At 43.8% G+C, this 22,472-nt stretch overlaps 1 protein-coding gene across 2 annotated transcripts; it reads left to right on the plus strand.

The window, feature by feature from the left end:
- Positions 1–1,767: 1,767 nt before the first annotated feature.
- Positions 1,768–21,259, plus strand: RAC1 (Rac family small GTPase 1). 2 transcript variants are annotated; one of them, XM_087729362.1, is made up of 7 exons: positions 1,768–2,035; positions 12,174–12,245; positions 13,323–13,440; positions 15,847–15,903; positions 17,843–17,905; positions 19,100–19,259; positions 20,466–21,259. In XM_087729362.1, the coding sequence occupies exons 1-7, from the start codon at positions 2,001–2,003 to the stop codon at positions 20,594–20,596; spliced, it is 636 nt and encodes a 211-aa protein (XP_087585488.1). In that variant the 5' UTR covers positions 1,768–2,000; the 3' UTR covers positions 20,597–21,259. The 2 variants fall into 2 exon arrangements, with proteins under 2 accessions (XP_087585488.1, XP_087585489.1); XM_087729363.1 differs by lacking the exon at positions 15,847–15,903 and having other exon boundaries at positions 1,770–2,035.
- Positions 21,260–22,472: the final 1,213 nt, after the last annotated feature.

The following is a 22,472-nucleotide window of genomic DNA, read 5'->3' on the forward strand; positions in this document are numbered from 1 at the left end:
CCAAGTTTGGTTGAAATTACTCGAGGCATTCCAGAATTATGCTGGAACACACACAGAGCCATTTTTATATATCTAGATTTATTCTTCAAATTTGTGCAGATGCTCATCTGATCAAAAGCGACTGAGCAGCATATGGCAAACAAAAATAAAATAAAAATAAAAATCACATTACAAGATCAAGATGAGAGAAACAGATATACATGTTAAAATTGTTCTCCCAGCTAGCTCTGAGTTTGCTGAACATGGAATGCAAGCACCAATCGGACACCCTAGGCTTAAATCTCTCTAAAAGTTTTATGCCCCTTGTGAGGTATTAATAGAAAACAAGTGCAGGGAATTTGTTCTAGGCAATGGTGCTATTTAAAAAAAAAATCGTGGCATTGTAACCACTTCATTGGCAAATGCAGTTAAAACACACCCCGAATGTAGATATTATTAATACAAAAAGTGGGCCCATAAGATGATCAGTGTTGCTAGAGAAATTAAGTGGGGGGTCCCTTGGTGTGCTGTGAAGTTGGTCGTTTTCTTGCAGGCGTTTCATTACCAAACTACGTAACGGCATCAGTGCTAGAAGGGAGTGCGGTTTGCAGAGAGGAGGAGGAGGAGGATGCCTGTGGGGTCCTGGGTGCTAACAGCTGAGCTCGATCGTTTCATTACCAAACTAGATAACATCATCAGCGCTAGAAAGGAATGGGGTTAAGAGGAGGAAGAGGAAGGGGAGAACGGTGCGCTCTGAGCTTGGTTGGTTTTTTTTTGCAGGCGTTTTATTACACAACTATGTAACATCATCAGTGCTAGACGAGAGAGGGGTTTGCAGAGAGGAGGAGGAGGAGGAGTGTGGAGTCCATTATCAAATAGGCAACACTATCAACATAATCTAGATATGGAGGTTCACAAACTATAGTTATGCTTAAGGTAAAAGTTCCCTTGTGCTAGTCGTTCCCGACTCTAGGGGGCGGTGCTCATCTCCATTTCAAAGCTGAAGAGCCAGAGCTGTCCGAAGATGTCTCCATGGTCATGTGGCAGGCATGATTCAATGCCGGAAGGAGCACGGAACGCTGTTACCTTCCCACCAAAGGTGGTGCCTATTTTTCTACTTGCATTTTTTACATGCTTTTGAACTGCTAGGTTGGCAGAAGCTAGGACAAGTCACGGGAGCTCACTCCGTTACGCGGCGGTAGGGATTCGAACCGCCGACCTTTCTGATTGACAAGGTCAGCGTCTTAGCCACTGACCCACCTTGTATGATTATGTTTAGTGTGCATTAAGCCAACCCTAGTTCAAATCCAACTGGGTTCAAAACCCCAATTCCAGAAATTCATTTTAGGTCGCTTACTTTGTCTTAGGAAAAAGTGACCTTTGTTGTGGCTATAAGATCAAACAAAAGTCGGGAGGAATAACCAGCCTTCTTTTTAATGCTTTTCCCCACTACTTTTCATAACTCTGGCGCAAAGAGACCGCCAACGTGGCGCCCCCGTGCGACGCCGACCGATACCCGAAGCCGCAGCGCGAAGATCGACGGATTGAACCGAAAACCCTAAATCCGAGGCGAGGCGCGCGCTACCCGAGCCTTCCCGAAGCTCTTCGTCCTTTCCTCGCCAGGCGCCGGGCGTGGCCCCGCCCCCCCTCTTCTCATCCGGCGTCCGAAGGCCTTCCGGAAGAAGGCGGGCCCGAGAAAAGGAGGAGGAGGAGGAGGAGGAGGAGGCGGGGGGGGGAAGGGGGAGGGCGCTCTCTCGCTCGCTGGCGGCCGGAAGTGAGCGGAGCGGCCGCTTCCGGTTTCCTCCGCGCTCGCCTCAGTCGCCCGCCCTGCGCTTTGGGTGGTGGCCGTTGCCTCCTCAGCTCCCGCCGCCCTTTTCTCCGCCTCCTCCCCGGGCCCTCCTCGCGGTTCCTTCCGAGGGAAGCAGCGCTAGCCCCGAAGCCCGAGAGGCAGCCGAGGCCGCTGAGGGCCTTTCTTTTCTCTCTTTCGCGCCCACGCTCGCCCCGACCGAGCAGCCGCCCCGATGCAGGCCATCAAGTGTGTGGTGGTGGGCGACGGGTGAGTGACCAAGCCCCCCCCTCGCGTCGACCCCCTCCCCGTCCCCACCCCGGGGCTGAGGGGAGCTTATTCGTCCGGCCGGCGCTTGGCTGCGCCTTATGGGGGTCGGAGTCCAGCCATGAGGTGGGGGGAAGAAATCCAAGCCCCTCTCCTCACCCCCAGGCCTCAATATGGACCCTGAAAGGAATTGAGGGGGGGAGGGGGTTTCCCTCTCAAAGAGGCCTGAGGATGAGATCTTCTCTTCTCCATGCCAAAAAAGAGCTTTAAAAGGGGACGGGGGGATGTTTAAATGGACTGGGGAGCCACAAAGGGGGGCAGGAAAGTGGGGTTCCCCCCTCTCCCCCTTTAATCTTCAAGGGGGGGTATGGTTGTGTATAGGGTAGTCTTTATTTTAGGTCGATTTTGGGTCTCAAAATGATGGAGGTGAATTGGGAGTCTATGGGGATTCTTCATCATCCAAGCCATGGTTGTCCCAAAAGTTCTTTTTCTTTTCTTTTTTTCTCCTCTCTCTTTTCTCTTCTTTTCTTCTTTGTTTCTTCTCTTCTCCTCTTTTCTCTTCTTTTTTCTCTCTTTTCTTTTCTCTTTTCTTTTGTTCTTTCCTTCTCTTTTCTCTCTTTTCTTCTCTCCTCCCTTTTCTCTTTCTCTTCTTTTCTCTTCTCTCTCTTCTTTTCAACTGTTTTCTCTGCTTTTCTTCTCTTTTCTTCTTTTTTATCTTCCCTTTTCTCTTTCCTATTTCCTCTTCTCTTTCTTCTCCCCTTCTCTCCTTTCTCTCCTCTCTCTCTTCTAGTCTTCTCTTTCTCTCTTTTCTTTTCTTCTATTCTTTCTCCTCTTTTCTCTTCTTTTTCTCCTCCTTTCTCCTCCACTTTTCTCTTCACTTTTTTCTCCTCTCTTCTTTTCCAAAAGGCAACTGGACTTTCTTGGTTTCTTTTTATTTCTTTTGAAACAAAGAAATCTTCATCCAAGAAGCTGCTTCTGTTCTGCTGAACTGAATTGAAGAAGCTCCTTGGATGAGAAGGGATATGTTTTCAGAGGGGAGCGGGGAATCAAGAAAATCCAATTTCCTTTTTTTGGGGGGGGTGGAAGCACTTTTGGGACCAGGGAAAGGAAAGGAAAGAAAATTGCCAGAAGGGCAGGGAAACATGGACATATTTGCCAGAAAGATTTGGAAATGCATTCAAAAGGGATGTATTTATTAAAGGGGTGTGTCCCATGATTTTCAAGAACTTTGGATAATTTTATTTCATTAGCTGTGCTTTGATCTCCCCCATCCCCAATCTTTGCAAGGTTTCAATTAGCTTGTGAAGGGCATCCTTTTGCTTGAGTTCCCATTCCTTTAAAAAAAAAACCTTTAGCAACAGGAAATGCCAGAAATGTAGAACTTTTTAATGTCTCTTTAATTGTCTGCTCCTTTTGGGGGGGGGGGCAGCCTTCTCCAATGCGATGTTCTTTGTTCGGGTTGGATTACAATTTTTGGCATTTAATTTACAATGAGATACAATAAAATCGCGCTGGGTGGGGCCGGGTGTGTGTGGTGACTTGCAGGCCAGCCCAGCTCACAGTGCCAAGTTAGGAAGGCTGCTTGGGAGAGTTAGGATAAGTTTGATTCTGCTTTAGGTCTCCAAATCCTGTCTCATTACTACCCGATTAATTGAAACTTGTTCGTTCATCTATGCAAGATTGCAGCTCAGATATGTTTGCAATTTGTTCCTGGGAGCTGGGACTTCTCTGCGAGTTACTAAATAGCCCGCAGCAAGTCTATCTTGGCTTTACATAAACCTTTCTTAAACTAGGTAGACTTGTCTGTCAGATAAATGTGTTTCAGTGGGGCTGAATCATGTATTGTGTTCAGGCTCGGCTACAGTACAGGTAGTCCTCGGCTTACGACAGCTCGCTTGCTGACCGTTCAAAGTTACAGCGGCACTGGAAAAAGTGAGTTACGACCCTTTTCACTCTGAGGACTGTTGCAGGGTCCCCTTGGCCACGTGATTTAAATTCGGATGCTTGACAGCAGACAAATTTACGACAGTTGCCATGTCCCAGAATCGTGCGATCCCCTTTTGCGACTATCTGACAATTGGGGGAAACCAGACTCAAAGCAAAGTCAATTGGGGGAAACCAGATTCACTGTTGCTAGTTGCAAGGAACTGCAAGTGATTCACTTATCAAGAAAGGTCGTAAAATGGGGCAAAACTCCCTTAACAACTATCTCACTCAACAACAAAATTGGACTCAATTGTGGTCGTAAGTCAGGGACTGCCTGTTGCTGTTTTCTCTTCCTTCCCCTGATCCTGATTTATGGTTTCCTTGGGCATCATGTGACTCCCCTTTCAATTGTCCAGATCAAGCTGATTTTAATAAGTGAAGCCTAAGGCACTCCTTGGATTGTAAGTTAAAGGTTAAACCTTTGTCTTTCTCTGCTGTGGGGCAGTTTCTCAATAGATTCCTGGCTTTCTTTCTTTGTTCCCTAAGTGAGGAATGACTTAAGATGGGAAAACAAGACAAATATTCCTTTAAAAAGAGCTTTTTTCCCCCCTTGTGGCAAGCCCAGAGTTTTTGTATGGACACTGTAAATCCCCCTGGATATAAAAATGGTTGGCTTTTGTAAAGGTTTTTTTTTTTTCTTTCTGAAAAGTTATCACGGTAACTGAGGCTTTGGAATGCTCAAACATGGAGTTGTGTAGATTTCGTTGAAGTGTGTATTGGGCAGAATCCCTAATCCTTGAGGGTGAGGTCCCAACAATTTAGTGATTTGCTGTTGTGTGCTGTCTTGAGCTGCTTTTTGCCTTTCTTCGGTAAGGATCCGAAGAATATGAAACTTCGCTTTGTTTTGTGGTTAACAAAAGAAACATTTTTTTTTTCTCGAAGTCTGGAGTTATTTTAAGGCTATTTTTAGCTATCTTTAAAAAGAAGCCAGGCCTTTGGAGCAACTGGCCGGTTCCCAAAATATTTTTTGGAGAAGTTGTACTTCCTGCATGGAGCCTTTTGAGATGAATCAGTTTGAAAATGGAAATAAATGAACTCTAGTAATATGAACACTCCTTTTTATTAAGGGGGATCATGGTGAGATCAGTTGTGAATGTTCTACCTTAACAGAGGTAGTTATGCACAACTTAACTATTAACACAATGAGTCATGCCTTTATTTATTTTGAACTCTGAAATTTCCCTGAAACCTTATCCACAATCTGACTAAATTTGAGTAGCAACTTACCTTTGAGAATGAGGAAATGGTGCCATTCAGGCATTGAAAATGTGGCTTAATTTTTAATTTCATCGTTTCAGAATTTTGAAAATAAGTTTTAAAATTTTTTTTCCAGAGGGATCCAGATGGCTTTCAAAAATCCTCCAGATAGCTGGGCATCGTCCACACCTCTAAAGTGAAATAATGATGCCTAAAATTTAATTTTTAAAAAAATAGCTCTGGATAGCATCGTAACTATGATTCTAGTTCTCAAATATTTAAAATATTTTTCAAGCCCTGCCTTTATTGACTCTTGATTTGGCTTGAGAGTGGAGGAGGATTTAGCAGATATTTCCTTTGTTAAATTTGCTGCAGTTGGTCATGGTGCACAAAATTTAGTTCTTTGAGCTGTGCAGCTTTTCTTTCCCAGAGGAAATACATCGCTAAACAATTATTGTGTATATTACTACTTTTGTTTATGCATTATTTTATACCATGATATCTTTGCTGATTCTCTAAAATGAATGGATAACTTTAAGATTTGGGACTGTTTGAAAAATCTTGCTTTATGAATGAAACTGGGATAAAATACAAACTTCCTGATCAGACTTCAGCCTTGCAATTCACAGATTTTATGACCAATAACCAGGTTTTGTAATAGCAGGTGTCATTGTTTCTAATGCTATCTGCTTCTTGTTAATATTTTTCATTTTGTTCATGTTCAGCTATTTAAGTATACAGTTCAACAACACACCCGCTAAACTGAATACAATTTAAAAAGTAGTTGAGGTCTGATAATGTGGAGTATAAATTATCCCCCCAAATTCTAGTATTCTTTAAGGAGGATTAGCTCAGCATGTAGATCAGTGGTGGGATTTTAGGAATCTAAAAACACTCTTAGTGTAAAAGAGGCAAAGTCAAAGTTCAGCTTCAGCTCCCAGAATTCTCAGCCATGGCTCTGCAGACTCTGGAATTCTGGGATTTGAAGTCCATACACTGGTCTGGAACACTGCCTTATAGATTCTCTGCCTTTCACCGTTGCAAAGGGCAGTTTTTTCTGACACATTAAAAAGATAAAATAGATGTTACTTGGGTAATTCCTAACTCTGTCTTAAAGCAGGGGTGTCCAAACTTGGGGAACTTTAAGACTTGTGGACTTCAACTCCCAGAATTCCCCAGCCAGCATGATGGCAGAATGGGAATTCTGGGAGTTGAAGTCCACAGGTCTTAAAAGTTCCCAAGTTTGGACACCCCTGCTTCTAAAGCTTTGTGTAAAGTATTGCCAAAATCCAAAATCATGGCTCTAGGCCCCCACGTTCTCCTTCTTTGCATCATGACCTAATAGGTGAAACGGGAAAAAGTGATAATGGAAAGAACAGCCAATTATTTACTTAGAAACACCCTTCTGCTTCCTTTCCCCGCACCAATTGGAACCATATGTGCTAGGAGCAGCTTTTGTGACTCCCTCGTGTTTGTCTCCCGGCCCCTCACAACAGCGGAGACTCCCTCTCTTCCCCTAGCTTCAAGACAACAGCTTTAAAAAGTTTCCCACTAACCTTTAGGCCAATTTTAAGCAGTGGTAATTTAAAGCTGATTGATACAGCATCCACTCCTTTCTATGATTCCTATGTTTACTGAAAAGCTGACATGCTCTCATGCTCCAGGAAATGAGGTTTGATATATGAGCGACCTTTCCTGTTCTCTCTTTTCCTCCCTCCCTCCCCGCCCCTTCTCAGAAAAAACCCTGGATGCAAACGCAAAAGAGGGGAATTTTCTTAGCTGGGCCTGCAAGGGGAAAAATCAGGGAAAAAAACCCACTGGCCACTGGTGTATCGTTAACTCTTGTTTGCAGATAAATTATTCCCGCGTCTGCTGGGGTTTATAATGCCCTCCCTGTGACTATAAGGTTGGGGAGATGAAGTGACTTTCGACCACAATCGAGCCCAGGATTTCTGTTGTTAAGCGAGACACTTGTCAAGTGAGTCTTGCCCCATTTCCCAACCATTCTTGCATCCGCTGTTAAGTGAATCACTGCACTTGATGAGTTGCGTACCCGGTTGTTAAGCGAATCTGGCTTCCCCATTGACCTTGCTCGTAAAAGGGAATCACGTGACCCCGGGGACACTGCCACCGTCATAGCTATGAGCCAGTTGCCAAGCGTCTGAATTTTGATCACCTGACCACGGGGATGCTGCAATGACCTTAAGTGTGAAAAAGAGTCGTAAATCCCCTTTTTTCCAGTGCCGTTGCAACTTTGGTCACTAAATGAACTGCTGTAAGTCGAGGACTACCCATAGCTCTCCATTGCTTGGTTTTTTGAGCCTCTGCTGTTGTCTGTGCAAGGGTACGAGCTGCAGTCAGCCTTTTATTGTGGTTCATGAGCTGATGAGGTATCCCAGCTTTTTACAATGTGGGCCCAGAACATTCGTTCCCAGATTTAGCACCATCCTTTTGTGCTGATTGCAGCTCCCGTAACTTCCAGCCGGCCCTCACCATTGGCTGGGAACGGCTGTGGATGATGAGAATTCAGGTCCCGTGCATATTGACGGAATTAGGTTGGGAACAATGGGCCTAGAAAGCGAATTGCCAAGTAAGCAACAGTTGCCTATTTTCTGAAGGGGCGCGATGCGATTTCCTGGCCCAAGGAAAATAGATCAATAAACAGGGCTGTGGAAATTCCAGAATCGGCCTGTTTTTTTTCCTCCCCAAGTAGGACATTCCAAGCTCCAGCTCATTTTGGGGGGGGGGAGACGAGACCTCTGCAGGATTAAACAAATCAGTATTCTGTATTCCTGCATTTTTTCTGGCTTGTGTGCAGCTCTTCGGGGCTTTTTGACTAGTTAACGCATCCAGCAGATTTGACGTCGTTTTTCTCTCTGTGAAATAAACTTGGCTTCCCGAAGAAGTGTTCTGTTTACTTGATCCGGAGGATCACGACAGAATCTCTAGGTAAATCAAACTTTTCATCTTGGGACCGATTACAGAGCTGGCTCATCGGGCTGAAAGCCAGCAAGCTTCGAAAACGGGAGATTTCGAATAGAACGAATGCGTTTGTTCTTGTGGGCATTTCCTTCTCTCCCTGGATCTGTTTGACTTGTGCTGCACGACCGCTGAGGAGGCTTGCCTTAAAGGCCCCGGTTAAAAACCTTTCCTACCTACCCCCTTTTCAACATTTTGGAGTGGCTCTGAAAGGTTCTTGCCTTGTAGGAAATCTGAGACAGGTTTGCTTCTCAAAACCTTTTAAGCGGTCGAAGGAGAAAATAATCTGCATTTAGTTACTTGTGAAATTGCTGATTTGGTTTTGTAATAATTCCAGAACAAAGGCAGCATCTTAAAACCCAAGGCAAGAAGAACAGGTCCAGTTAAAAGCCACAGCAAGCAAATCTACATTCGTTGGACACTAGTGAAACTTGCAATATATATTTCCCAGTACGCTTTATGGAAGGGACGCGTGGATCAGTGGCTAAGATGTTGAGCTTGTCGATCAGAAGGTTCAAATCCCTAGCGTCATGTAACAGAGTGAGCTCCTGTTACCTGTCCCAGCTTCTGCCAACCTAGCAGTTCGAAAGCATGTGAAAAATGCAAGTAGAAAAATAGGAACCGCCTTGGATGGGAAGGGAACAGCGTTCCTTGTGCCTTTGGTGTTGAGTCATGCTGGCCACATGACCACAGAGACATCTTCGGACAGCACTGGCTCTTCGCCTTTGAAACAGAGATAAGCACCGCCCCTTGGAGTCGGGAACGACTAGCACATATGTGCGAGGGGAACCTTTACCTTGGTGCGCTCTGAGGTTGTTTTCTTGCAGATGTTTCCCAATTAGGTAGCATCATCAATGTTAGGATTTTTAAAAAAAACAGCAAACCCGACTCCCCTCTAGTACTGATGATGTTACCTAGTTGGGTAATGAAATGTCTGCAAGAAAACAACCTCAGAGAGCACCAAAGACAGTTCTACCCTGAGCTACAAATAATCCCTTCTGCAACTAAACTGTCAGAAGGAGCCATATGTACCTTTTGTTGTTATGCTTAAGATACCCCCCCCACCCCACCCTCCAGCAATCAAACACTTTCAAACCTTCTAGCAATTTTAGTTTTTTGATTTTGAAGTAACATTCCTGTAGTCATGCCAGAATGACTTAAGAATTTCCACCCACACCATCAAACCCCAATGAAAAAACATGACATTATCTGGAGATGGAAATGGATTTTCCTCCCCCCCCCCCCCAGGACAGTTGAAAAATCCAATTTTTATTAGTAGAGAAAAGTAATGGATGCATTACAGAAAGCAACTCGTTTTATTCCCATCGGTCCCCATGTCGGAGAGCACATGTTTGAATTCATAGGCGTTTCTCATTTTAGCTGAAGAAAAATAATTTAAAAAAAAAACCTCCTGTCAATCCATTACTTTAAAATAATGATGTCATTCAAAAGTCCACGCCGAGTGGTACAATTGGGGCTGTGGTGCATTCACAGTGCATTGAAGAGGACTTTGGTGGATGAAAATAGCACCAAGTGTTCTCTTTCCATGGTTTCCTCTCTTTCACTACCCCGAGAAGGGAACCAATTCATGAGACCCTCCTTGAATTCAGCCCTCTCTGTAAAAAAAAGGCTCAAGAAACCTCTGTTTCTCCTAAAACGTCCTGTGCTTGTGGGTGTTTTCCTTCACTCTGTGCTGCTGATAGGCGTCTCCCCGCAGTGAGGCTCTTTTTCTCCCTGCCACACGAAATGCCATTTGCTCCATTGATTGAGACTTCATGGCTTTAAATGCACAGCGATGCACGTTAAGTTAACTCCAGCCCACATGTGCCTCACAGGAAGGGACTATTCTTTCAAAACAGACATTTGGCTTTAAATGTTGGCGGCACGGGCTTTGCAAACCCCAGAAATCACAGTCCACGGGCAGGTTAAGAAAATTAAAAAGGTCTAATAATAACCCAAAGCTGGGATGACAAATTCTGACTTCAGAACTTGAATGAACATTGAATTCTTTCTTTCTTTCTTCTTTATTGGCCAAGTGTGATTGGACACACAAGGAATTTGTCTTTAGTCTATATGCCCTTAATGTACATCTTTCTATTCCTTCCTTCCTTCCTTCCTTCCTTCCTTCCTTCCTTCCTTCCTTCCTTCCTTCTTGGCCAAGTGTGATTGGATACACAAGGAATTTGTCTTTAGTGTATATGCTCTTAGTGTACATCTTCCTTCCTTCCTTCCTTATTGGCCAAGTGTGATTGGACGCATAAGGAATTTGTCTTTAGTGTATATGCTCTTAGTGTATATCTTCCTTCCTTCCTTCCTTCCTTCCTTCCTTCCTTCCTTCCTTCCTTACTTCCTTACTTCCTTACTTCCTTACTTCCTTACTTCCTTCCTTACTTATTGGCAAGTGTGATTGGATACACAAGGAATTTGTCTTTAGTGTATATGCTCTTAGTGTATATCTTCCTCCCTCCCTCCCTCCCTCCCTCCCTCCCTCCCTCCCTCCCTCCCTCCCTTCCTTCCTTGCCAAGTGTGATTGGACAACAAGAAATTTTGTCTTTGGTGAAGATGCTGTCAGTGTACATAAAAAGAAAAGATGCATTCGTCTCGAATCGTAAGGTACAACACTTAATGATAGTCATAGGGTACAAATAAGCAATTGTAAGGATACAAGCAACAAAGTTACAATCCCTTCAACTCTTTTATTCCATTCTATTCTTAAGTCATGCAGTCATATGCAGGAGGAGATGGGTGATAGGAACAATGAGAAGACTAATAGTAGTGGAGGCTTAGGGAATAGTTTGACAGTGGTGAGAGAATTATTTGTTTAGCAGAGTGATGGCGTTCCGGAAAAAACTATTCTTATATCTAATTGTCTTGGACTTACTTGGACTTAATCTTCGTAAATGTCAACATCCATAAGGCAGTGACCGTTGCATTGTGAAGGCCAGGGGCAGGACGTCACGGATTACAGCACGCCGTTGATTCCGATTTAGGGCGGCTTGTTGGGCATCGGTTATCGAGAAATGGAGTGGTTGTCTTGGTGTGCAGTGCTCTATAGCTTCGAGTTGAAACGATTTATGTCCAGGATGCGAGGGGTCTGTAGATATTTTCCCGGCCCTCTTTTTGACTTCTGCAGTGTCCAGGTCCTCAATGGAAGACAGCTTGATAGTAATTGTTTTTTCTGCAGTTCTAATTATCCTCTAAAGCAGGGGTAGTCAAACTTTATATACCTACCGCCCACTTTTGTATCTCTGTTAGTAGTAAAATTTTCTAACCGCCCACCGGTTCCACAGTAATGGTGATTTATAAAGTAGGGAAGTAACTTTGCTTTATAAAATTTATAAATCAGAGTTACAGCAAACCCCCACCGCCCACCATGAAAGCTGGAACGCCCACTAGTGGGCGGTAGGGACCAGGTTGACTACCACTGCTCTAAAGGATAACCTCTGTCTTGTTGGGTTGCAGAACCCAACCAGACAGTTATGGAGGTGCAGATGACAAGACTCAATAATTCCTCTGTCAAACTGTATCAGCAGCTTCTGGGGCAGTTTGAGCTTCCTGAGTTGGTGCAGAAAGAACATTCTTTGTTGTGCTTTTCTGATGACATCTTTTGCAGAAAGATTTCAGAACCCCATCCAGTATCCAGCCCTCCGTAACGGCCTTCTGTGTGTTTCCAGAAAATTCACAAAGTCAAATGTCAGTGTTCTGTGTTTGTGGAAAGCTTGCATGTCTGGCCTGCAAATTAGCAGTCTGTAAGAAAGGTGTATCTGAACTATTTCAGCCAAGTATGCATTTTAAAGACTTTGAATCCTTTATCTAACTTGGCTGACAAAAATCATAAATATACAGTACTTAAAAGGATTAGATTTATCTTGTTTAAATTCAAGTACTAATAAACAGCTGATTATCTCTGCTGAATGGCTTCCTTGTTATCTCCATCACATGAATAATTTCTTATAATTCTTTCCCCTCTCTTTCACAGTGCTGTAGGTAAAACATGCCTACTCATCAGTTATACAACCAATGCATTTCCTGGAGAATATATACCAACTGTGTGAGTATTTTATTTTTCTTTTGATCATTTTTAAGTGTTCAAAAGATCATAAAGAGGCTTGATTGGGTTGCTTTATAATAGAGGAGCTGCTCATATAAACTATAAAATAATAATAAAAAACTAGCATGTCAGAAGTTTGCAATGCCTGAGGATTTTTGAGCAGCATCTGTTGACTGAAGCCCAACATTGTTATCATTTGTTTTAACATAACTCATATGGGAGAGGCTTCCTGTGACGTGGGCTCAGTGTGCTGAAATACTTGCACTATTCTAAGACATTGAAATAATTCTGCATTCATTTAAATTAATATTGCAGGTTACTATAATAAAGTACTTTTAAAAAACGCAGAAATATCACGATATTGAATTACAGAAGCACATTGCCAGTTTTTGGGGAGAGAGAAAAAAAACTTGTGGTGTGGGGGGGAGGGAACAAGTCTTCAGTGTCTGAAAGACACAAGATTTCACGGACCAGAATCAACTTTGAAAATATAAAATTACTAATCTTTGAAGATGGCACGGTTTCTCTTCTTTTTATCATTTAAAGGATAAGCCACATTCCTTACTTTGGGCTTAAACCTCTTAACGGAGGTGGTGTTTTAATCTGCATGTACTCTGACCTGGCTTTGAAGAGAATGTGCTGGGTTTTTTTTTGTTTTTTTTTGGTTAAGGTTTAGAAAAGTGTTTTAAAAAAAAGAATTGAAAATTAAAAAGGGCAGGGTAGGAAAAAACAAATATGAGGCCTGACAACGAAGAGGGGGGAATGCTATAGAAAAAAATGACTTCCAACTTTCTTCAGCACAGATTAAAAACCTAAAGCACACGCCTCGCCCTTTGAAGTAGACTAAACCATAATAAACAGTACTTCTATCCTCTGAAAGGGGCCTTATCGTTGCAACCCAGAGTTAACATTGAGGGCTCCTTTGTGCTCTCTGTCCTTGCTTGTTTTCTTGCAGACGTTTCGTTAACCAGCCAAGTAACCTCATCAGTGCTCGGTTGGCATTTTGTGTCTTTCCGTTTCAAGCAGAACGCCCGAGCGTGGTTAAGACGGCGCTAATTGTTTCATGTTCCCTGGCAGATTTGACAACTACTCTGCCAATGTGATGGTGGACGGGAAGCCGGTCAACCTGGGCTTGTGGGATACTGCCGGGCAGGAAGACTACGACAGGCTACGCCCGCTGTCTTACCCGCAAACAGTAAGCGTTACACGCTGGCAGTCGCCCGCCTCGTCTTCTTACAGGCTTGCTGACAGTCAGAGAAGCTCCGAGCTCTAATGTTAAAATGAACCGACCCAGCGGTCCCCAACCTTTCTGGCACCAGGGACCAGTTTGGTGGAAGACAATTTTTCCACGGACCTTGGGGGGGGGGCATGTTACACTTGCAACTTAGATCCCCTGCATGCCAGATAAAGCTTTGCTCACTCGCCTGCTGCTTGTGTGGCCCAGTTCCCAACAGCCTGCGGTACTGTACCGATCCACAGCCCAGAGCCGCTCCCTGAACTAACCCACCGTCACAGTCTCTTGCAAACTGGCGTCGTAGTTCCCATGTCACCTCTAGTATTCCTTCCTGCCCCGCGAGTGCCATAAGTCTTATGCTCAAACCATTCTCTCTCTCCTCCAGCAGCCTAGTGCAATTCTGGGATCTGTGGCCTTTCCAGTGAACTGTCAGGAATCAATTTCTAATATCCAAGGGGCTTGGAATGAGCAGCTTCCCTTTGAGTGTGATTGCTTCCCCTCTCTTTGCTGCCGTCATGAATTCCTTCTTGCGTACTTTTTGAGGGATGCGGTGGCTCAGTGGCTAAGACGCTTAGCTTGTCGATCAGAAGGTCGGCAATTCCGTGACCCGTCAAAAGCGCGGATGACAAAAGCGCGATCGACAAAATCGCGCCTTTGACGTCATCACAGCGCGACGGAAAAGATCGAAAAATTCAAATAAAAATTAATAAAAATTAAATTAAAGCAAGCCGATTCACATAAAGGTAAGGGTTAGGGTTAGGGTTAGGTTAAGGGTTAGGGTTAGCTTTAGAGCGTTAGCGTTAGGGTTAGGTTAAGGGTTAGTGTTAGGTTTTTCGTTACTTTAACGGTTAGGTTTAGGGTTAGGTTTAGGGTTAGGTTTAGGGTTAGGTTTGGGGGGCTTAGGGTAAGGTTTTCGCTTTATTTTTACATTTTTCCAACTTTTTCGTCGCGCTGTGATGACGTCACAGCGCGCTTTTGTCGAGCGCGATTTTGTCCTACGTGCTTTTGTGGTGGAACCGGCAATTCAACAGTTCAAATCCCTTGTGCCGCGTAGCAGAGTTAGCTCCCGTTACTTGACCCATCTGCCAACCTAGAAAGCACTACTTTACAGCATAATTCTTGCCTTTTTTTTTTTGTCTTTTAAAGTAAGAAACTAGCTAGGGTTGTTTTGGGTTTTCCCGCTTCCACCCTGGCACGTTAAGGGAGCCCTTGTTGTGCGAAAAGCGTGTTTTTCCAAAACCTGGTTGTAATTCGATAAATTCAAGAACTGTTTTCATTTTATTCGTCAAATTTAGGAACTGCCCACCTGTAAAATCTCAACCAAAGCCAAAGCACGCACAAACTATTGATAAGTTAACCTTAAGCATGTTCTAACACACACAAGGACACACAAATATTTTAACACCTTTCTGGCCAGCAAGTTTTCTTCTGCAATGTCCATTGAAGCTTGTTCTAGGGTCTAGAATCTAGTCCTACCATGAATTTAACGTGCCTTTTATGAGTCACAATGTTTTGTTTATCAGAACGGGCCAAATGGTACACCTGTGATCCAGGTATTTCTTCGGCTTTTCCTTAAGGCTTTGTCCCAAACTTGCTGCTCTCAAAACTAATCACAATAATTAACACACAAAAGTTCCCACAAAGAGAACTGAGATCCTTTCCTGGCTCTTCAATCGATTTGGGGTGTTTTTTTTTCCTTTTCCTCCCCCTTGCAACCTCTCCCCTGAAAATGCTCAACTGTTCAGTTCTCTGAACTCCCCCCCCCCCACCTCTTCTTCTTCTTCTTCTTTGCTTGCTCACTAACCGTTTTACACGTACAACTCCGGGAAGGCAGTTTTTTTGTGACCTGCTTTGGCTTCTGCGGAAGAGCAAATTCGGCAAGAGCCCTTTGTTGACGGCTTCATTTGCTTCCAAAAAAAAAAACTGCCAGAAAAGAAAAGGGAAAAACAAAAAGGACTCCTTTGTTCCAGAGAAGCGGGATTTATCTGGGACAGCAATCAAATGAGGAGGGGGGGAAAGCACACCTCCGAAGTGTAGCGGAGTGGAGAAAGAGCGCAGGAGCCATTGCGCTGCCTCTCCCATTCTCCTTTGTTAATAGGCTCAAAAACAAAAGGAAAGTTGAATAACTTGCCAGCCAAAGTTGAGCCTCAAGTACGTTCCTCTCTGGACTAGTTTTCTACAAGCAGAAGAATTTTAAACTTAAAAAAAAACAAAACGTGGCCCACTTCAATCTTAAGATCCGATCCCTCGCACTTCCGAAGCCGTCAAGCCCCCGGAACGTCGCGCCCACTTTCCTCCCAACGCGCAAAGAGCGTCTTTTCCCAGCGTCTCCTAACATTAACCCAAATTGTCTCGTGCTATTACTAGGTTGAAGGAACGAGTGGTAAGGATTTAAGCCCCAGTGGGAAGCGGCAGCCACTCTGCGTATGTAACGCTTTCATCCATTACGTGCCAAGCGCTTTGCGGTGTGCCCTGCGTCTTCATCTTTGCCACTTCCGCAGCCTTAAAACTTGGCTTCCTCTCCTCCGGGCACCTTCCTGCCACTCCAGCGTTGGCCCCTTTGAAGGGATGTGGACTTCAGCTCTGCCGGCTGGGGGACCTCTGGGAGTTGAAATCTATAGATCTGTGATGGCGAACCTATGGTAACGTGCGTCAGAGGTGGCACACAGAGCCCTCTCTCTGGGCACGCGTGCAGTAGACAGCTGCTTTTCTGGTTTCTAGACAGCTAATCTTCACAGGTGCCAGAGCGCTAGAAAACGGTCTCAAAAACAGGCTCTTTTGGGGCCATTTTCCAGGTCATTTTTCAGACCAAAAACGGCCTGGAAAAACAGCCAAAAATGCCAAAGGACATGCATGCCCGTGTGGGCCAGATGGCCATTGGTTTTTGGTGCTCTCGCGCTGATGAAGACCAGCTGGCCAGCATGCATGTGCATACTGGAAATCCGAAGACCAGCTGGCTGGCGCACGCAGGCACCTGCGTCCCAGTTTGGCACTCTGAGCCGAAAAGGTTCACCATCACTGCTATAGGCCTTAAAATTGCCACGCTTAGACACCCCTGTTCTAGGTAATTACAAGCAGTTAAATCCAAGCATTTACAAAAGCCACTTCGTTCCAAGGGGCTGGGAATGATGGGAAGGAGATGGTCTGGGCAGGAGCCAATGAGAGGTGCTGTGGGGACTCATGGGGCGCATGCACACTTTCTACCCATTACATGCATGCTTAATGACGGTTGCCAATGCTTAACTTGGGAAGGCCTCTCCGGTGGCCAAGAGCTGCAGCTCAAATCAACTAACACGCCAGAATCCGGGTTCTCTGATTTGTAACAGCCCAGCTGTCGATGCGCAGGGGAAGATGTGGTGTAGGCCCTAGCGGGATTTTTGATGTTTGAGAAACGGCGTTCGGGAATGGTGGGCTAATCACGGATTCGTTTCTGGAACAAATGTTGGGAGGTTATTTTCCAGGCTCTCAAGTTGCGTTAAAGGACGGCGCTAAAGAAAACTTGGAAGTTGTGTATTGGCTCAGCGGCTGACACTATGGAACATTGACATGAGGGCGATTAGCTGAGTGTGATTTAATACAGTGTGCAGCCCTCATGTAGTTTGGTTTAGTGGTGAAGGTGCCAGGAGACTGAATTCTAGTCCCACTTTAGGCATGAAAGCCAGGTGGGTAACCTTGGGGCCCAATCACTAGGAGACTCTTAAGTTCTAGTTCCACCTTAGCCATGAAATCCAGGTAGGTGACTTTGGGCCAATCACCAGGAGATTGTGAGTTCTAGTTCCACCTTACGCAAGAAAGCCAGCTGGGTGACTTTGGACCAATCACCAGGGGACTGTGAGTTCTAGTCTTGCCTTAGGCATGAAAGCCAGCTGGGTAACCTTTGGCCAATCACTAGGAGACTGTGAGTTCTAGTCCCGCCTTAGGCATGGAAGCCAAATGAGTGACTTTGGCCTCTCTCTCTCTCAGCCTGGTCCACTTTACAGGGATGTCGCTGTGGGGAAAGTAGGAGGAGGAAGGAGGAGCATTAGCTATGCTAGCTGCCTTGAATTAATCAAATAACAAAGGTGGGATATAAATAAATAAAAATCTATGCAGCAGAGAAGGAATCAGTACCTTTTTAAGACAGAAACTCATATGGAATGGTGTGAAGGACTAAGTTACCCATGTAATGGGTCCTTTCATTCTTGTAGCGTTTCTTCCCTGCTAGTATTTAATACCATTTTGAATGCCATAATTTTGACATATTCTATCCAGCCAGCCCCAAATTGCTCTTCCTTGGCAATTAGAACTCCTCCGTGGAGCTCGGTTATGTGAAAATCTTATCAACCCCCTGGAGACTGAGGTTCTGTTGATGTTGTTTTTGCAGGATGTGTTCTTAATTTGCTTTTCCCTCGTGAGCCCAGCATCCTTCGAAAATGTCCGTGCAAAGGTGAGTTTAAAAAATCATCCTTATTGTTTCTCCTCCCCTCCTTTTAAGAGACGACCTAGGCTATTAATAGGGAGGAAAAGGAATCAGCCAAGGAGTTCGGTGAATGGCTTTTAAATGGCGGAAATCATTTTGGAAATAGAACCGATATCCCGCTTGCCACACTGTGCTTAACGTTAAAGGTAAAAGCCAGGGGCAGAAATTATTCAAGCTCATAATGAAATAGAGCTCTGAACTCTTGCTTGTTTGTTCTGCTTCCTATTAATCTTCTCATGGTTCCTATCACCCATCTCCTCCCATGACTGTAACTTTGTGCTTGTATCCTTACGATTTATATTGATTGATTCCTAGTATGATTTGATAGCTTATTAGTAGCCTTGACTATCACTAAGTGTTGTATCTTCTTATTCTTGATGACTGTATTTTATTATTCTTCTGTACACTGAGAGCTTATGCACCAGAGACAAATTCCTTGTGTGTCCAATGACCCTTGGCCAATAAAGAATTCTATTCTATTCTCTATTCTATTCCATTCTATTCACTATTCTATTCCATTCTGTTCTCTATTCTATTCCATTCTATTCACTATTCTATTCCATTCTATTCACTATTCTATTCCATTCTGTTCTCTATTCTATTCCATTCCATTCTATTCACTATTCCATTCCATTCTGTTCTCTATTCCATTCCATTCTGTTCTCTATTCTATTCTCTATTCCATTCCATTCTGTTCTCTATTCCATTCCATTCTGTTCACTATTCTATTCCATTCTGTTCTCTATTCTATTCCATTCCATTCTATTCACTATTCCATTCCATTCTGTTCTCTATTCCATTCCATTCTGTTCTCTATTCTATTCTCTATTCCATTCCATTCTGTTCTCTATTCCATTCCATTCTGTTCTCTATTCTATTCTCTATTCCATTCCATTCTGTTCTCTATTCCATTCCATTCTGTTCACTATTCTATTCCATTCTGTTCTCTATTCTATTCTATTCCAATGTTCTGTTCTATTGCATTCCATTCCCTTCTATTCTATTTGTTTCTATGTGGAGGTTTTTTTGTGGAGTGCCCCGTTAGGTGGCATGACTTAAGACTCTGGCTCATTGGTGGAGAAGTTGGCTTTGTATCTCTTTTGACAGTGTTGATTTTCCAGGCAGAACAATTTGACATTCCCCCCCCCCCTTCTTCCGCAGTGGTATCCAGAGGTGCGACACCACTGCCCCAACACCCCCATCATCCTAGTGGGAACCAAACTTGACCTCCGAGATGACAAAGACACTATTGAAAAACTCAAGGAGAAGAAGCTGACGCCGATCACCTACCCACAAGGCCTTGCCATGGCGAAGGAGATCGGTAGGCCCTTGGCCCATTCGGAGGGCTATTTTTAGAGTCTCTTTGGATTGAGAGAGGCTGTAGAGCAGTGTTTTCCAAGGTTGGCAATTTTAAGTAGTGTAGACTTCAACTCCCAGAATTCCAGTTCCTCCAGCCAGGAATTCTGGGAGTTGGGAGTCCATACCTATTAAAGATACAAGATAAATTGATTGAGAGATGATAGATCGATGAGATATAGAGATAAATAAATACACCTCTGATCTAACCTATCATCTTTTTTCTCATCTGTCTATCCAACTCATCTTAACATGTGTGTAACTACTTAAAATTGCCAACCTTGGAAAACTCAAACTCAAGGCCCGTAGGCCACATCTGGAAATAGCGAAAGACTGGCCCGTGGGGCCTCTGCCAGCAAAAATGGAGCATGACAGGGCTGAACACCGCCTCCGGGATGGCCCCCTGCAGCCATCTGCTAGCAAAAACGGAGGTCCGTTTTTGCCTGCAGGAGGCCACGTGTGACCCTCCCGAATTCTGTTTTCGCTCAGCCCCACCCGGGACATCACAGGTGCCCCCGACACAAGTGATGCCAAGCTGGCCACACCCACCCTGGCCATGCACACCCACACCCCCCCCCCGAGGTCAAACACAACCTTTGTGCATCCCTCAATGAAATTGAGTTTGACACCCCTGGGTTAGATTGATAGATGAGATAGGGTGATGAATAGATATGGATGAATAGATTTACGTTTTTGTTAAATGTATTATTTGCCCCTTATCTCTTACTTTGTAAGAGAGGGGTCTTACAAACAATAAAAAGGAAAAAATGGAAAGAGCACAAACAGAAGTAAAACTACAGAAAAATAAAAGAGGACACAGCGAGAGAAGTACAACTTTTACACACACACACCCCTCCCAAAAAAACAACAGGTAGAAAGCAGAGAACAAGGGAGAGAGGTGGCATCTGAACTCAGTCCAGCTGATGATAAAGAGAAAAATGTACGATAATTTGCTTGGATTTAGATAAATTGATAGACGAGATGGATTGATAAAAGGACAGATGAGAGAAAGAGGGAAGATTGGCAGACAGACGAAATGAGATCCTTAAATCCTTTCGTGAGGCTACACATTTCAGTCTCCTTGCTTCCCCACCGCCAGGAACGTGGCCGCTGCTTTTTAATTTTAGGATTTGCGAATTCCTCAGCTGCTCTTTCCTTTTCTTTTTTGTAGGCGCAGTCAAATATCTAGAATGCTCGGCACTTACGCAGCGGGGCCTCAAGACGGTCTTCGACGAAGCCATCCGAGCCGTGCTGTGCCCCCCTCCAGTCAAGAAGAGGAAGAGAAAATGCCTGCTGCTCTAATGCCGCTTCTGCTCAACCCCCCTCCAAAAAAAAAAAAAACCTTTTGTGCTTTGCTTGGAATAACGGAGCATTCCTGCATTCGTTTTTTTTTTTAAAAAAAATTGGTTGTCTCTCCTTCAGGTTATCTTAAACACCCATCTTACATATTTTCCTTTGTTTAAAAAAGTTAGCTTCTTCCTTCCTTCCTTCTCTCTCTTTTTAAAAAAGACAAACTTATATAAAAGGCCTTATTTCCCACCCCCCATCCCTTTTTCGCTCCGCTTAATCAATCGTTGCCAAAATTTTCTGCTCCTTTTGATTCCTCTTGGATTTCTTGTGCTTTGTTATGTGAAGCCACCGGGCCTCTATCTCGTTTTTCTTACAAAGTCAGGCGTCAGGCGGGCGTCTTTAAAAAAAAAATACTAATGTTTTTATTAGCAGTTGCAACACTTTAATTGGGTTCTTTTTTTCCCACCCAGGAAGGGGGGGGAAAAAAACCCCCATTGCTGTCTAAAAAATGCACTCGTTCATCCGACAGCTTCTTCACACCCATCTTTTCATGCTTGAACAAATGCAATAATTGACAACTCCAGATTAACCCTCCCCCTTTTTTAAATATATATATATCTATATATCTCAAATCTACTAAGGTCTGTGATTAAAGCTATTTTTTTTCCCTTGAAATGTATTTTTTGTCTTCCTTCGCGGCAGAATTAACTATTTTCTCGGAGGAAAGACGATTGAACTTTTTGGTCTACGGGATCTGCCAGGCAGTATTTTGACACTATAAAGATCAGATTTACACTACACTTGTTAACACACTTGTTTAAAACCGAGGGGGATATTATTTTCTCTCGCTTGTAGGATGAAAAACCCACAGAAGGATTCCTTCCTTCTGAACCAACTGAACAGGAGGCTGGGGTTTTTTTTTCCTAGAGCAGTGTTTCTCAACCTTGGCAACTTGAAGATGTCCGGACTTCAACTCCCAGAATTCCCCAGCCAGCATTCGCTGGCTGGGGAATTCTGGGAGTTGAAATCCGGACATCTTCAAGTTGCCAAGGTTGAGAAACACTGCTCTAGAGTATTCACTCATATGATTCTGGTGGGACTTTAAGCTTATTACAATTTTGAGCTGGGCCCCTTTCCCACATGGTTCTTGCTGGATACTTTTCTTATAGAATCTCTTCCAAATATTAATTTGTATTTTAAAGCATTTTTTTTAAAATTGTATTAGCCACTTTTTTTTTGATAAGATAGAGTAGTCAAACGTAGCCTTCTGTCTTTTTATTTCCCCCAACTGTCCTAATTATGTAGCTGGTTTAAAAGGCTTTTGTCAGTCTTGAAGGTAACTGTGTAAAAATCAAGGGCAGCTGATCGACCCACTTTTTCTTTTTAAAAAAATCACCCCACTTTTCCCCTCTGGCTAATGTCTCTCTTTATCTGCCAGGTATCCTGAAACTGTTATTAATTTTACTAACACCGACATGGCTCGCTTTTTTTAAAAACACATTTTCAGGAAACCCTGTTTAATAGCCTGTGAGGTTCTGTACGTCAGATGCTGGCAAGAACGCGTTGATTTCTCTCCCCCCCCGCTCCCCCCCTTTCAATCACTAGAAACAAATATATACATATATATATAAATATAAATATAAATATATATAAATTGGAGTTTGCAAGATTGTGAAGTTTTTACATTGGATCTTTTTTGGTAATGCAAGTTTAGCAAATCTGTTTTGCATGTATGACTTAATAAATTCTTAAACCACACCCGGGTTTTCCGTTTGGACTCCGTGAGACGCATTGGTGTGCATCGAATGTGCCGTCCTGTTGCAGGACTCTTCTCCATCCCCAGGGATGGGAATTTAAGCACCTCGTGGGTTAAATTCTGGGTTTAGAA

This window comes from Thamnophis sirtalis, unplaced genomic scaffold (genome assembly GCF_051295495.1).
Source record: "Thamnophis sirtalis isolate CommonGarterSnake01/CBP01778 unplaced genomic scaffold, rThaSir2_p1.2 scaffold_14, whole genome shotgun sequence".
NCBI lineage: Eukaryota > Metazoa > Chordata > Lepidosauria > Squamata > Natricidae > Thamnophis > Thamnophis sirtalis.

Bases quoted from the DNA above. Each gene is read 5' to 3' on its own strand.
- RAC1 (XM_087729362.1), top strand. From the start codon at position 2,001: ATGCAGGCCATCAAGTGTGTGGTGGTGGGCGACGG. The intron at 12,246-13,322 runs GTGAGTATTTTA...GTTCCCTGGCAG, and splicing joins GGAGAATATATACCAACTGT to ATTTGACAACTACTCTGCCA. The intron at 19,260-20,465 runs GTAGGCCCTTGG...TCTTTTTTGTAG, and splicing joins TGCCATGGCGAAGGAGATCG to GCGCAGTCAAATATCTAGAA.